Source organism: Mytilus galloprovincialis, chromosome 3, assembly GCF_965363235.1.
Source record: "Mytilus galloprovincialis chromosome 3, xbMytGall1.hap1.1, whole genome shotgun sequence".
NCBI lineage: Eukaryota > Metazoa > Mollusca > Bivalvia > Mytilida > Mytilidae > Mytilus > Mytilus galloprovincialis.
Genome location: NC_134840.1, coordinates 88,506,202 through 88,520,763, shown reverse-complemented (window position 1 = coordinate 88,520,763; position 14,562 = coordinate 88,506,202). Strand labels below are relative to the sequence as shown.

Below are 14,562 nucleotides of genomic sequence, written 5' to 3'. Positions count from 1 at the left end.
TGTATAAAAATCCATCCTTTTGGTCTGAGCTGACTTCATCTAAAATAAACAGCTGCGCCATGAGCGCATGATACGCCCGACGTCTTGTGTGAAAGTTTTATGCAATTTCATAAATAGTTTCTGGAAAGTTTTAAGCAATTACCATTTATTGCTTTTGAGACACGGCGGGACATGTGAAACCCCCCCCCCCCCCCCCCCCCCACCAAAAAGTATACAGATCTTTAGATTAATATAACAAAGAAGTGTGTAAAGTTTTAAATAATAATCATAAATCGTTTTTGAGATACGGCGCGACATGTAAAAAACCCTCCCCCTTTTTTACAAAATACTCAATAACTCAAAAATGAAATTTTGAATCATCACCAAAAAGTATACAGATATTAAGATTAATATAACTAAGAAGTGTGTAAAGTTTTAAGCAATAATCAAAAATCGTTTTTGAGATACATGTGAAAAAAAACACACCCCTGTTTTAGTTACAAAGTGCCGTAACTCAAAAAGTTTAAATCTTATTTTCACCAAAAAGTATACAGATCATTTGACCATCATAAAAAACAACTATATCAAGTTTCATGAAATTTAGATAAGTCGTTCTCAAGTACGGTGCGACATGTTTACGCCGGACAGACAGACAGACGGACGGACGGACGGACACCGGACATTTGTATTATACCATATTATTAACCAACTAAGTACATTATTGCCAAAATGACTGGTTATTAAAAATAACATATTTTCTGTAATGGCCCTGTTTTTCTGTAATGGCCCTGTTTTTTTCTGTAATGGCCCTGTTTTTCTGTAATGGCCCTGTTTTTCTGTAATGGCCCTGTTTTTTTCTGTAATGGCCCTGTTTTTCTGTAATGGCCCTGTATTAATGCCCGGTTTGTCTGTATAAAGCACAGTTAGGGTTTTTAATAAAGTTAACAAAATTAAGTTGTAAAGAGTATAATACTTTTTTGTATTTTATTTAATTTAGTAACCAGCAACTAACATTAAAGAACCATATATAGGGATCACTGTTCCTCCTGTTTTTCAACACATAACTTCTGTCAACTTAATATCTTGGATATTTGGTATATTAACACATACACTTTTATTCAGTTGGTTAATAAATGTATTAAGAAATGGGTGTTTTTATAATGTTTCTGTTATATGTCCTCGGTCAGTAATAATGGCCTCGGATGTCTGTAATGGCCCTCGGCGTTGCCTCGGGCCATTACAGACTTCCTCGACCATTATAACAGACCTTGGACATATAACAGGGCCATTATAAAAACACCCATTCATTAATACTATAATACGTCCCGTCGTATAAAAAAAAAACTAAAATATTATGGATTTTTCAATAACTTTCTTTATTGCAAACAAAGAAAGATAACTCTTGAAAATTTTGTTTGTTTCTAAGTTAGTCTTTCGGATAATATATATTAAATCTTTAATTTTTTTTTCTTTTCAATTGATAATGATTATGTTTGAATACAGTTCTATTGTGTCTCTTTATACGTAAAAAAGGACAGAAACTTTCGATACATCTGTATGTATCTTTATTCTTATGGTACACTGTATAGGTCCCAGCATAGATGTACATCTATGGTCCCAGCTTGGACAGTTCATGGAAGGCGTTCAAACACTACAAAGTCCGAAATTAATATGTAGGTAGATCTCTTTTATTTTTCACAGTCATTTTTTTTTTTTATCTTTTTGCATCCCATTCATTCTCTTTTCCCTATATTTTAGGCTCATTCAATTTGTTGTATTCATTAATTTTTGTCGCCATTATTATCAAGGCCCTCACATATCCCGACATGCAGGCATCTTTCCTTTGTTCTTGAACTATAAACTTACGATAAAAATGTAAACCAGAGTGTTTGTTAATAATTAATCAGAGATATTTAATACAATTTTATTTTAAAAGGACTCTGGTTCAATGCACGAAGGCAGGAAAGCCTTAACCTGTTAATAATTTCACGCTCTAGATATTTGTTTGTTATAAACATACGTAAACAGTGGATTGACGTAATAGAGTATCGCCAAATAAGGAGTGTCTAAATTTAAACTTTACTTTCTAGACTTCTCTCGTCTTTTGGTTCATATGATTGTAAAGTCCGAAACTTCCACACGGCGAATGAGTAATGTTACTATTTTGGGAACATGATTCATTGTGACTCACTTGTGTATATAAGACCAACTGGTATATTCCCTGTCATATACGAATCACAACTAGTCGTGAGTCATAATATACTTGGATAAAAGATTTGAAATTTATATCGGCATTATTAACGTATTACCAAATTTATTCAGTTTCAACCAAGAGGAAAACTATAAGATTTAAAGTAACATGTACAATAGTGCAGCCGAAAAAGGAGAAAACTATAGTGAAGAATCAAAATACGTGGCGAAGATTCTTTCCAACATGTCTAACGCCTCATCAGTCAGTTCAGTAAGTATCAACTTTCATGTCTTTTATTTGATAGCCATAATTTGTGTTATTAAAGTACTAAACAAAGTATTTATTTTATTTTTTTACTAATTTTAATTTAATGCATACAAATGTAATAAAAAAAAAGAACTTGATTGTATTGTTCCCCCTAAAGACATAAAGGCTAAAACGCATGCGCCGAATCGGCTAAATTTAGACTACACGTGACAAATTTGACTGATAATTTAGTATATATATATGTACACATGTATACATACCAACTTCATGTATACATAAGCTTTACAATATTTAACTCGCAATGTGGCAAAATTTTTCTAATTTTTATGGAAGAAATAGTTCACGGGTATGTATCATAATTTGTTAAGGTGCATTTCAGAGCCGTATATGAAGGTACAATTAAATGTATGATTTAAGATGGTTTTTATATGATCTCGGGAAGAAAAAAAAGTAATCAAGTAAAACGTGTCGCTATTGTAGTTTAATGGTATATAGTCAAATATTGTTACTTCTTTTTTTTCAGTATGTTGTGCCTTCAGTATCTTATGGTGTTACATCAGCTTCAACACCGACATCGCTTCTTACGCCTTCAACATTATCAAACCTTGAACAAACATTCATAGAATTACAATCAGTACCTGTTAATTCAGGTCAAAACCCTTTAACTCAGAGTGGATTTTTACCACCAGTTGTTGACCTACACGACAGGTCAAATGATGGGTATGATTATGGCGATAGCAGCGATTCGGATTGGACTCCTAGTAAGAAATCGAGAGTGTCAGAATCAGGAGACTCTCATGTCACTACTTCATATATGATGTCAAGTGGACCTGGCCGCAAAGGAGGGCGAAGAAGAAATGATGAAAATGTAAGTATATAAATATCACGTATGTACCTCTCACAAGTCCGCATTATAAGCATGCGAACCATGAATATTCTTTCAGAGATTAAATGACAATTATTACATTGCTTCACCGTGCCAAGCATAAGCAAGAACAAATCACCTGCCAGGTATCAAGGAGTAAGAATAAATACGGGTCTGAATGTCGGAATATATGCCGTGTATATTCATGTTATTGATAGTAAAGATTTAGTGAGCACGAAAATTCCGATCTCGAAGTGTTTACAAATTATCTATCTTTATATCAAGTTAGACGCAATATAATTTTGTCTTTATTATGCTGCAGCCAGATACCAATCAATTCAAGTTACAGTTGGAATTTGATATCTCCAACAATACATGCATATTTTATATTCCCTAATACACGTAAATGTTTTATCAAAATCTGTAAATATCACACGTTCCGGTGTGTACTCACTTTTATCCGGATTACAAGTTAATATATTTTTAATACCAGTTACAAACAAGTTAATAAGAGGCGGACGTTGAACCGACAAGATAAGACTATTACAATTTCCGTTTCTGTTTATCATGTTTGAGAAACCGTAGTTCATCCGTCTTATTGACACTTTTACGTGCTATTAATTTTTAAAAACTTTCATTTTCCCGGGTGTCGTCTACATAACAAGTGCCCGCAAGCTCATGTCGAGTCATACATTTTAATGTCAACATTTTCATTTGTGACTGATTGCTTGTTTTTACAGTATATTTCTCGTAATATAACCTATCATTCAAATAAAGAAGTAGAAATACAAAAATGTATGTACATCATCGGCACGCATGCCAACAAGCTATATGAGTATTAAAAGTGGTTTACAAACCGATTGAACAATCTCTCACTTTCTTAATCGTTCCTGTTTCTTTCTTATTATAGTTATCAGCAGAGGAAGAAGAACGGAGAAGGATTAGACGAGAGAGAAACAAACTAGCTGCAGCTAAGTGTCGCCAAAGAAGGGTTGACCATACAAATAGACTTGTAAATGTAAGTTTAATTAAATTTTGTGCAGGAATGATTTTAAAAAGAGAAGTTTTACTGGACATAGGACAAAACTTTAAAATATTAATTTCAATTAATGAAAGGGTGTCATACCTTTGTTGACATGCAGAATAACTAAAGCCATCTTCTATTCACAAAGTGACCGAAAAGGATGATGGCACATGCACTTAATTATTATAAAACAAGATGGAGAAAAAAAATGTTTCTTTTCTTACATGTAATATACAGATAATGAGTCCAAACCTGGGTCCAAATAAGCTTTGGAATTTTTAACAAAATATCAAATCTATTTTGGAGCAACAAAATATGAATATTTCAGACATGGATAATATTATTTCAGGTTTTGAATTGAGGGATATGTTTATAAGTATGACATAAAATTATATGACCAATGAAAAAAAGGTTGACCATCTTCTAGTCTAGATTAATTTTTGCTCTAGATTTAATAGGTTTTATTGTTCTTATAGGAAACTGATGGATTGGAAAAAGAAAGAGATAATTTGGAAATAGAAATTCAGTCTCTTCAGCAAGAGAAGGATCAGTTGGAATTCATTTTACAAGCTCACACACCAGTGTGCAAGGTTGAAAAACAAGATAAGCAAGAGTATAGTCCCCGTACACTTAAAATCAAATCTGAACCATTAGAAGGCAGTTGTGTGAATGCATGTGCTTCAACAAGACCAAGTACTCTATCTTTTAAATCTGAAAAAGCTATGGGCATTCCAATTACAACGCCATCAAACGGATTTTATTTCACATTAGACAATATGGTTGATCATACTGGCCTTACACCAATAACTAATGGTCCAAATACATGCAGTACTGAAGCATCAAGAACAACGAGTGACAGTAGTGCTGAAAATGTTAATTCTCCTACACTAATTTCATTATAATTTTCAATCTAACACAAACTTTTGGGACAATGTCTTGCCAGTTTTGAGATTAACTCATACAAGTTAAATAAGTTTTTGTTTCGGGAGCATCACTATCATATTGAGTAACAGTTGAAACGAATGATGCTTATGGTGTAAAGATACAAATATGAAAAAACATATGACTTGGATTCAAGAGGATGCAAAACAAACTTAATGTGTGTAGCATAAACATGCAAAATAATATTTATTTTTGTACAAAGATCTATGCATGAAGAATTTTGATATTTTTAGTGTTCATTTTTAAATTTTCTACTTATTTTTCTACATTTAATTTGTTGGTGCTTGTGTTATGATTCTTATCAAATGCTACAAATATGCTGTTCATTATTATTTATGTTTCACAAATAAATAAATTTAACTGAATTAGTATCATTATATTAATACTCATTAATACACAGCATTATTAAGTGGACCAGCAGTAATTATTATCATAGAATAAATGATACTTGTGCTGTTTGGAAAAGGTTACATTTGACACTTCAAATGGCCACACTATTGGTGTACTGTGACAAAAGAAAATTCTCACACACATGTTTTGTGAATAAGACAGAAAAAGGAAGAATAAATAAAGGCATAATGCTTTATTTGTTCAAAACCTATTATATATTTTTTCCGACAAATTATGAAGTAGTATTCTGAATGAAAATCCATTTTGACCATATATACACAAGGGCGGAGCCAGCCATTTTACAAAGGGGGGGTCCCAACCCAGGACAAAAGGAGGGGGTTCCAACTATATGTCCCCATTCAAATGCATTGATCGCACAAAATTAAGTGGGGAGGGGGTTCCAACCCCCGGAACCCTCCCCCTGGATCCGCCACTGTATACATGTAGAATAGCCTTGGATATTAGCTCAATCTACATTACAGTGAGCAGGGATAATTCGGTATTATTGTTTAAATGTATTTCAAAATTTCAATTTGTGATACCACTTCTGGTGATAGATATAGAATAACATGTACTCCTTGCATTATATAGACGAAATGTTCACCTTGCAATCATTCCACACACCACATATATAAACTATCCCTGATAGTATCTGAAAAACAAACTTAACCATGAAAACATAATGCTAACTTCTGAAACATGAAAATATGGTAAAGGTTAGATAACCCTGCAAGTCCGACAGTTTCGCCTAATGGTTATGTTCCGGACCATATGAGTTTTCGGACCATACTCGTATGGTTATGATCATACCATACGCGTATTGTCGTGGTAATTAACATGTTTAATTTAAATACTTTTACACTCGTTATACGGTGTGACCCTTCAAGTTGTCACGTCATTAAAAAGGTGTTCTTATACGACCGCAAAAATTGAAAAGTTTTTGGTTGTATATTGGTATCACGCTGGCGTCGTCGTCGGCGTCGTCGTCCGAATACTTTTAGTTTTCGCACTCTAACTTTAGTAAAAGTGAATAGAAATCTATGAAATTTTAACACAAGGTTTATGACCACAAAAGGAAGGTGGGGATTGATTTTGGGACTTTTGGTCCCACTATTTTAGGAATTAGGGGCCAAAAAGGGCCCTAATAAGCATTTTCTTGGTTTTCGCACTATAACTTTAGTTAAAGTAAATAGAAATCTATGAAATTTTGACACAAGGTTTATGACCACAAAAGGAAAGTTGGGATTGATTTTGGGAGTTGAGGACCCAACAGTTTAGGAATTAGGGGCCAAAAAGGGGCCCAAATAAGCATTATTCTTGGTTTTAGCACTATAACTTTAGTATAAGTAAATAGAAATCTATGAAATTTAAACACAAGGTTTATGACCATAAAAGAAAGGTTTGGTTTGATTTTGGGAGTTTTTGTGTCAACAATTTAGGAATAAGGGGTCCAAAGGGTCCAAAATTGAACTTTGTTTTGATTTCATCAAAAATTGAATAATTGGGGTTCTTTGATATGCCGAATCTAAATGTGTTTGTAGATTCTTAATTTTTGGTCCCGTTTTCAAATTGGTCTACATTAAGGTCCAAAGGGTCCAAAATTAAACTTAGTTAGATTTTAACGAAAATTGAATCCTGGGGGTTCTTTGACATGCTGAATCTAAAAATATACTTAGATTTTTTATTAATGGCCCAGTTTTCAAGTTGTCCAAATGGGGGTCCAAATTTAAACTTTTGTTTGATTTCATCAAAAATTGAATAATTGGGGTTCTTTGATATGCCAAATCTAACTGTGTATGTAGATTCTTAATTTTTGTACCCGTTTTCAAATTGGTCTACATTAAAGTCCAGAGGGTCTAAAATTAAACTTAGTTTGATTTTTACAGACATTGTTGTGCTTTTTTGATATGCTGAATCTAAACATGTACTTAGATTTTTGATTATTGGCCCAGTTTTCAAGTTGGTTCAAATCAGGATCCAAAATTATTATATTAAGTATTGTGCAATAGCAAGAAATTTTCAATTGCACAGTATTCAGCAATAGCAAAAAATCTTCAATTGCACAGTATTCAGCAATAGCAAAAAATCTTCAATTGCACAGTATTGTGGAGTAGCAAGAAATTTTCAATTGCACAGTATTGCGCAATAGCAAGAAATCTTCAATTGCACAGTATTGTGCAATAGCAAATATTTTCAATTGCACAGTATTGCGCAATAGCAAGAAATATCTAATTGCAAAATATTGTGCAATAGCAAGAAATTTTCAATTGGAGTTATCTTTCTTTGTCCAGAATAGTAGTTGAATCAACTTAAATCATTGTTTTATACAATATACAATGTATATTCACTTTTACTACCAACTGATAAATTAAAACAATCTTTACCATTCAGTGATAACAAGCACCTTTTGTTACATTTTTATAATTTTATTTTATGATGTATTTAAATGAGTAGTTATTGTTGCAAACTCCATAAAAAATTTGAATTGAGATCAGTTTTGGAAAAAGGGAAAGAGGGATGTGAAATAAAAAATGGGGAGGGGGGGGATTTTTCTCATTTCAGATTTCATAAATTTCTTCAAACATTTTTTTGAGAGGATTAATATTCAACAGCATAGTGAATTGCTCAAAGGCAAAAAAAATATTTTAAGTTCATTAGACCACATTCATTCTGTGTCAGAAACCTATGCTGTGTCAACTTTTTAATCACAATCCAAATTTAGAGCTGAATCCAGCTTGAATGTTGTGTCCATACTTGCCCCAACCGTTCAGGGTTCAACCTCTGCGGTCGTATAAAGCTGCGCCCTGCGGAGCATCTGGTTATCATATATTTAATGATAAGAAACAAAAATAACTAAACAAAAATAAGCAGTTTCACACAGTTAATTCTAATATTGTGAATATTGTGTATTGCAGTCATGTTACGATATTGGAGATCTAGAGCTTCTTAAAAACACCTTAGGCACATCGGAATATAGCCGAGAACTCAGTATCACTGCACGCAGCTGCATAGAATGGTGTAAAGGATCGGTGGTCTGCACCACCGAGACGTGCAAATGCAGAAAAACTATGGTATTCGTGGAAGTAAATGTCACCCAAAACAGTAACAGTGGTCAGCGAAATCTAATCCAAAGCACGCATCTCACGAGACTTTAACGAGATTGTCATTTTGATTCTATCACGACAAGTACACCACCTCGCTTCGATTTATTTTACATCAAGCATTTCAAAACAGCATAATGTAAGGGACGACATCAAAAGTTCAATGTAGGATAAAAAACTTAATTCACATAGTGTTTTCACTGACACCCCCACCCCCCTCTTAACTTAATTTAGGAAAAATTGATTTACCAATAGGGATATATGTAAAAATCGATTTTAAATATACAAAACTTGTAGAATTTTAACCCCCCACCCCCAAACTATTTGATTTAAGTTTTTTATCCTACATCGATCTTTTGATGTCGTCCCTAAGTATATATTTCAATTTCGTATATGAATTACCTTGTTTTATTCAGTTTGTAGTAGTTATTAGTTAAAATATTGCGACGATTAACGTTTTAATGCAGTATATAATGAGGGGAAAGCTTGGCCGACATGCACGTTATGGAAATTTTTAACAAGGTCGTAATTTTTATCAAAACATTTTCATTCGAAAAGGAATAAAACAATTTGTGTGATGAATAATTTTCCCCCAGACATATTGTTTTTTGTGTAATAAGTTGTTATTTCATATTTTCACCCACTTTTATGCAATTTACAATTAAAAATCAGTATTTTAGTTGTCGGCCATTTTTTTTTTGCTTCAATATCAAGACAGACCCCTGTCTGTTTACACTTTATAAACTTTTCCGTCTTCAGAGAAATATTGTACCCAGCACATGCATTACTTTCCTATGACAAACTGGATTGGGATATAGAGGTTGTTTTTTCATATTTTCAACCACTTTGATGCAATTTACAATTAAAAATCAGTATTCTGGTTGTCGGCCATGTTTTTTTTTGGCTTCAATATCAAGACAGACCCCTGTCTGTTTACACTTTATAAACTTTTCCGTCTTCAGAGAAATATTGTACCCAGCACATGCATTACTTTCCTATGACAAACTGGATTGGGATATAGAGGTTGTTTTTTTTTCATATTTTCAACCACTTTGATGCAATTTACAATCAAAAATCAGTATTATAGCTGTCGGCCATGGTGTTTTGCTTCAATATCAAGAGAGACCCCTGTCCGTTTACACTTTATAAACTTTTGCATCTTCAGAGAATTATTGTACCCAGCACATGCATTACTTTCCTATGACTTTGATGCAATTTACAATTAAAAATAAGTATTTTAGGTGTTGGCCTTGTTCATTTTATTCAATATTTAGAGAGACCTTTGTAAAAGGCTACAGATTATAAACTTGTCAATCTTTAGAGAATAAATGTACCAATAACATGAATAACATTGCTATGACATACTGGATATGTGTACACAAGTTGTATTTTTCATATTTTCACCAACTGTGATGCAATTTACAATTAAAAACAGTATTATAGCTGTCGGTCATTTTAATATTCTTCAATATACAGACAGACCCCTGTCCGTGGCTACAGTTTATAAACTTGTCCATCTTTAGAGAAAAATTGTACCCATCACATGATTTAATTTCACAAGACGCTGGATTTGTGTATAAAAATTGTTTTTTTTTTTCATTATTTCCACCACTTTGATGACATTTACAATTTTATATATATATATTTACATTCAGTATCTGACAGCTTTTTTTTAACAGGATCCTGCATGTTATAAAGAACAAGGATGTTGATCAAATTTTCCTAACAGTGCAGCATACAAGAGATATAATATCATACATGAATGTAGGACTCCCAAGTCTTTCTGATTGAAAATAAGACTCCCTGGCAAACAGGAACAACTATTAGTGATGACTTTATCCAAATGTGATACTTAACAATGGTTTTGTAAGAGAGAAAATTACATGTGCTTATCCTGACTGTAAAAACACCATACTATTGTAGTTCATATGCCAAACTTGATGTACATGTGTATGCGATTTTTGTGCAATTGATGACGAGACCATTGAACTAAAAACAAATACAAGACTCTGCATTCAATCTATTGAATTTGAAGCAGAAGTAATACAGTGGCAGTTGTGCAGATGGATAAAAAAGCAAATAAATATCTTGTGTTCAACTTCAATTGTCTTCTTTATGTTTACAAAGTATACATGTACATGTATAACAATATGGTGATGTAGTATGATTGCTAATGAGACAATGATTTACATGTATGACTATCATTGGAAGGCCACTCTATAATATCTTTGTACATCATGAGAATGGACAATGCTACCCTTGTAGCATAAAGGTAGCATAATGTAAAAAAAGAGAAACTATTCATTTATCTTACAACACCCCTGTGATATATCTTGACAGTACTAAATAGCAAAATATTTCGTTTCACAAATTCCTTCCTCTCCATGGAAAGTAACATATTTAATTGTTTACATGAAATGACAAAATGTGTAGAAAAAGAAGCAAGAAATGTTCACTCTACTACTGTACACTAGTCGCTCACATTGGTCACCATCTGTGTTTGTTTCAGTCCTTTAACAAATTGTCAATGGTGCTTATTTATATTTATCTGTTTCAGTTTTACATGTCCTCATTCTGTGATCACTATTTCACCTCTCCTGTTTTGAAAAAAAATGTTTATGCTAATATTTTCTGCAATAAATTGAAAAGGCACAGATGCTATGACTAAACAGAAATGTGAGGTATATGTCATTGAGACAACAACCCAACGACAACAATATTCTTTGCACATCTATGAATGTTTAAGAATTCTTGTGAAGGTCAAAAGCACATAACATGTACTTATATATCCATAACCTGGTACATGTATGTACCTATTGATGCATTCCGTCCTAAACATAAGTTGTGTGAAGAGACCAAGCAGTTTATATGCTTATAACAAAGCTGATATTAAAATGAATTACTGTATAACCAATTCCGGGAATGAGACTATTTTATTTAAAACAGATGACATCTGTTTTAAATAAAAGATATGGTGGAAAAGGTTTAAACAGAAGCAGGAGATGTCAAGGGGCAATACAAAAAGTACATGGTCGTGTAACACAGAGGAAAAAATAACAAATGAAAAGAAAATAACTGCACCGAAAATTATCTTGAACAACATTAACCCACAAAAGATCAGAAAAAACGTGTGCACAATTTTAAATCTTTCTTATTTCAAACTCAAGTTTCACTACCCGATAGGAAAGAGTAAAGATAAGATGGTGCAGTATTCCGGTGATCTATGAAACAAAACATTAAAATTCTACAGTTCACATTTTTATGTACTTCTGATACAAATTGTTTTTAATCAGAGTCTGTGATATTAAGTCTTAAAAAAAACTACAAATAATGACAGATTCATATTCAATATTTCATGGCAGCAAAAATAGTGATTTCGACAACACTATAATGTACGTGCATTTAGGAAAATCAAATTTATGCAAAGGTTCCATAAATAATTTTATTCTAGGTCAAATCGACAATTAAAAATTAAAATTAAATTAAAACAGATAAAATCAGTTTCTCACTATACAAAATTCTACTGGCTACATATTTTGTATATATGAAAAAGTTGCTTCATTTCTTTTTTGACATGTTAAAAGACTTTTTGTTTTCCTGATTAAATACTATAGTATTGGCCAGTGCTTCTGTTAAAATAAAGTTCTGGTCATGGTTAAAATAATATGTCAGAATTTGTTTAGTTTTAAAAACAATTACCAAGTAATAATCCATATAAAACTTCACCTCCGGCAAGATTCAGGTGATCGGAGGGCAATAAATTGCGTAATCGCACACCTGTGAATCAACAGTCACAACTCTAAGGGACTAATTACTGGAAAATCGGACACACACAATTTCACTGTGTAATTAAGGAGCAAACTATTGCAAAGATATGCGGTAAAGAAAAGTTTCTTGTAATAACAATTGATCATTACCAGATTTGAATTTTTAAATTATATGAAATGCAGAAAAAAATATTTTTCTCAATAAATACATAAAAATGAATATAACGATTTCAAGTATTTTTTTTAAAAAGAAATTATAATATGATCTGAAATAATTTTCCCATTGCTTTTCTTGATTATCTATCGAGGTTATTCATCCCTGACTAGATTACATGTTCTAATATTTATCGACGAGAATCTCATCCCGGGCCGCGATCTTTTACGGGATTTCACGGAGTTGCCAATCTCTGTGTATATATGTCTCTGGTCTAAACCACACCGGCAAAAATGTTTGGACTAGATGGTATCTAATATCCGGCACGGCAAGGATTTGTATAGTAAGACTATACAAATCCTTGGGCACGGTGACGGAAAATTAATATAGACAGAGAAAAGGGTGGTTTCGTTTATTTATTTTAAGCTCGGGATTTCGGGATTGATCCTTCCAGGATCCGGGATTTTTTTCTCTCGAATTTCGTGATGTTGGGATATGAATTTCGTTAAAATATGCACCTCGGGATTTAATGTTGTTAGCCCGGGATTTCGGGATCAGGGCACCTCCGTCACCCATCAATTTAGCCTTAGTCATTTCTACAAGATTCAAATCCTACCATTGGCATGTTAATTAATGGGGCTCTTGAAAGAAAAAAACACTGATGGATTGTCCTAGAAGCATATTTTATTAGAATAATAATTGTCTATACGCAGTTTCATTTATTTCATGTTTGAAGCGGTGCAAATTTTTAATTTAATTTGAGTTTTACCAAAATATGCATTGAAGCAAAGTGGAAGAATAATTGTCGTATAAGGCCAGAAACACGAAAATAATTGAATTTAACAGAAAGGAAACAAATAACGGACTTTTGAAAGAGGGCTTTTAATACCTTATAATTACATTAGATGTATGTTTCATTATAATACTTTATTCTGATTAGCTAACAGCACATCACGTGTTATTCCGTAAGCAATTGTATCACTCAATAAAACTTTTCATTCATGATAGCACGTGGTCCCACAATAAAGTGCACAGGTGAATTAAATAAAAACAATATAAAATTCGTTTTTTCTTGATCATAGCTAAAAAAAATGTAATTATAAGTATTGAATGCTTCTTTTTGTAACTTTATAGGGTTGTAAAAGCGTTGACCATGCGTACATTTTTAGAATGAAGCGCTTCCGCGCTTCATACAAAATGTACTTCGGTCAACGCTTTTACACCCCAATAAATTTACAAAAAGAAGCATTCTATTCCTAAATGTGAAATTCTCCAGACATAATATCTTTTTCAAAAATTCATCCGACAACAGTTTACAAGCTGTTTATGCCCGCGATTTTGCGGGTGTGTTCTAGTGTTTATTTATTTGTTATTTTTATGATATCGAAAATATTATTTATTGTGATGTGTAATATTTTCTACAACGGTTACCGTTCTATATTAACGGAAAAATAAGTAAAAATGATGTCAAATGACGAATTGAGTGAACCTTGCCTCGAATTTGCTTAATATCTCGTTAAATTGTTCACATTGTACAGGAATAAAGGTATGAAAAGATTTCCCATCAAAATAAATAGCTGTGAATGTCACACTGATAAGGGAGCAACCATTTAGCCTCAAAGGGGGAGGAGCGTGGTTAATGAAAGAAAAAAGCACGCAAGGCGCGAAAAGATTTACATTGTTTTTTCAACGGTATCAATCAGATTTTTTTTTTAATATTTAACACTGTCAGGGTGGAAATCTGCATTCAGAATAAATGTTTTTGTCATCAACTTGACCAGAATATTTTTTTTTGGATCAAATTGGGGATTAGAATATATTTTTTAAGAAAAAAACCCATACACAACCCCTTCCTGGAAGTTAAATGGTTGTTCCCTAATGA

General features: G+C 32.6%; 1 protein-coding gene and 1 long non-coding RNA gene across 4 annotated transcripts; both read left to right on the top strand.

Annotated features, from left to right (window-relative positions):
- The first annotated feature begins 705 nt into the window (after nt 1-705).
- On the top strand, nt 706-10,863 carry LOC143069301 (uncharacterized). Of its 2 annotated transcripts, XR_012976356.1 has the most exons (3): nt 706-1,652; nt 8,574-8,898; nt 10,439-10,863. It is a non-coding gene; the product is annotated as an uncharacterized LOC143069301 (long non-coding RNA). The 2 variants fall into 2 exon arrangements; XR_012976355.1 differs by lacking the exon at nt 706-1,652 and having other exon boundaries at nt 8,234-8,898.
- LOC143069300 (fos-related antigen 2-like) lies at nt 2,161-5,633 on the top strand. Of its 2 annotated transcripts, none has more exons than XM_076243868.1 (4): nt 2,161-2,440; nt 2,961-3,305; nt 4,213-4,320; nt 4,803-5,633. In XM_076243868.1, the coding sequence occupies exons 1-4, from the start codon at nt 2,339-2,341 to the stop codon at nt 5,226-5,228; spliced, it is 981 nt and encodes a 326-aa protein (XP_076099983.1). In that variant the 5' UTR covers nt 2,161-2,338; the 3' UTR covers nt 5,229-5,633. The 2 variants fall into 2 exon arrangements, with proteins under 2 accessions (XP_076099983.1, XP_076099984.1); XM_076243869.1 differs by lacking the exon at nt 2,161-2,440 and adding an exon at nt 2,639-2,783.
- Nucleotides 10,864-14,562: the final 3,699 nt, after the last annotated feature.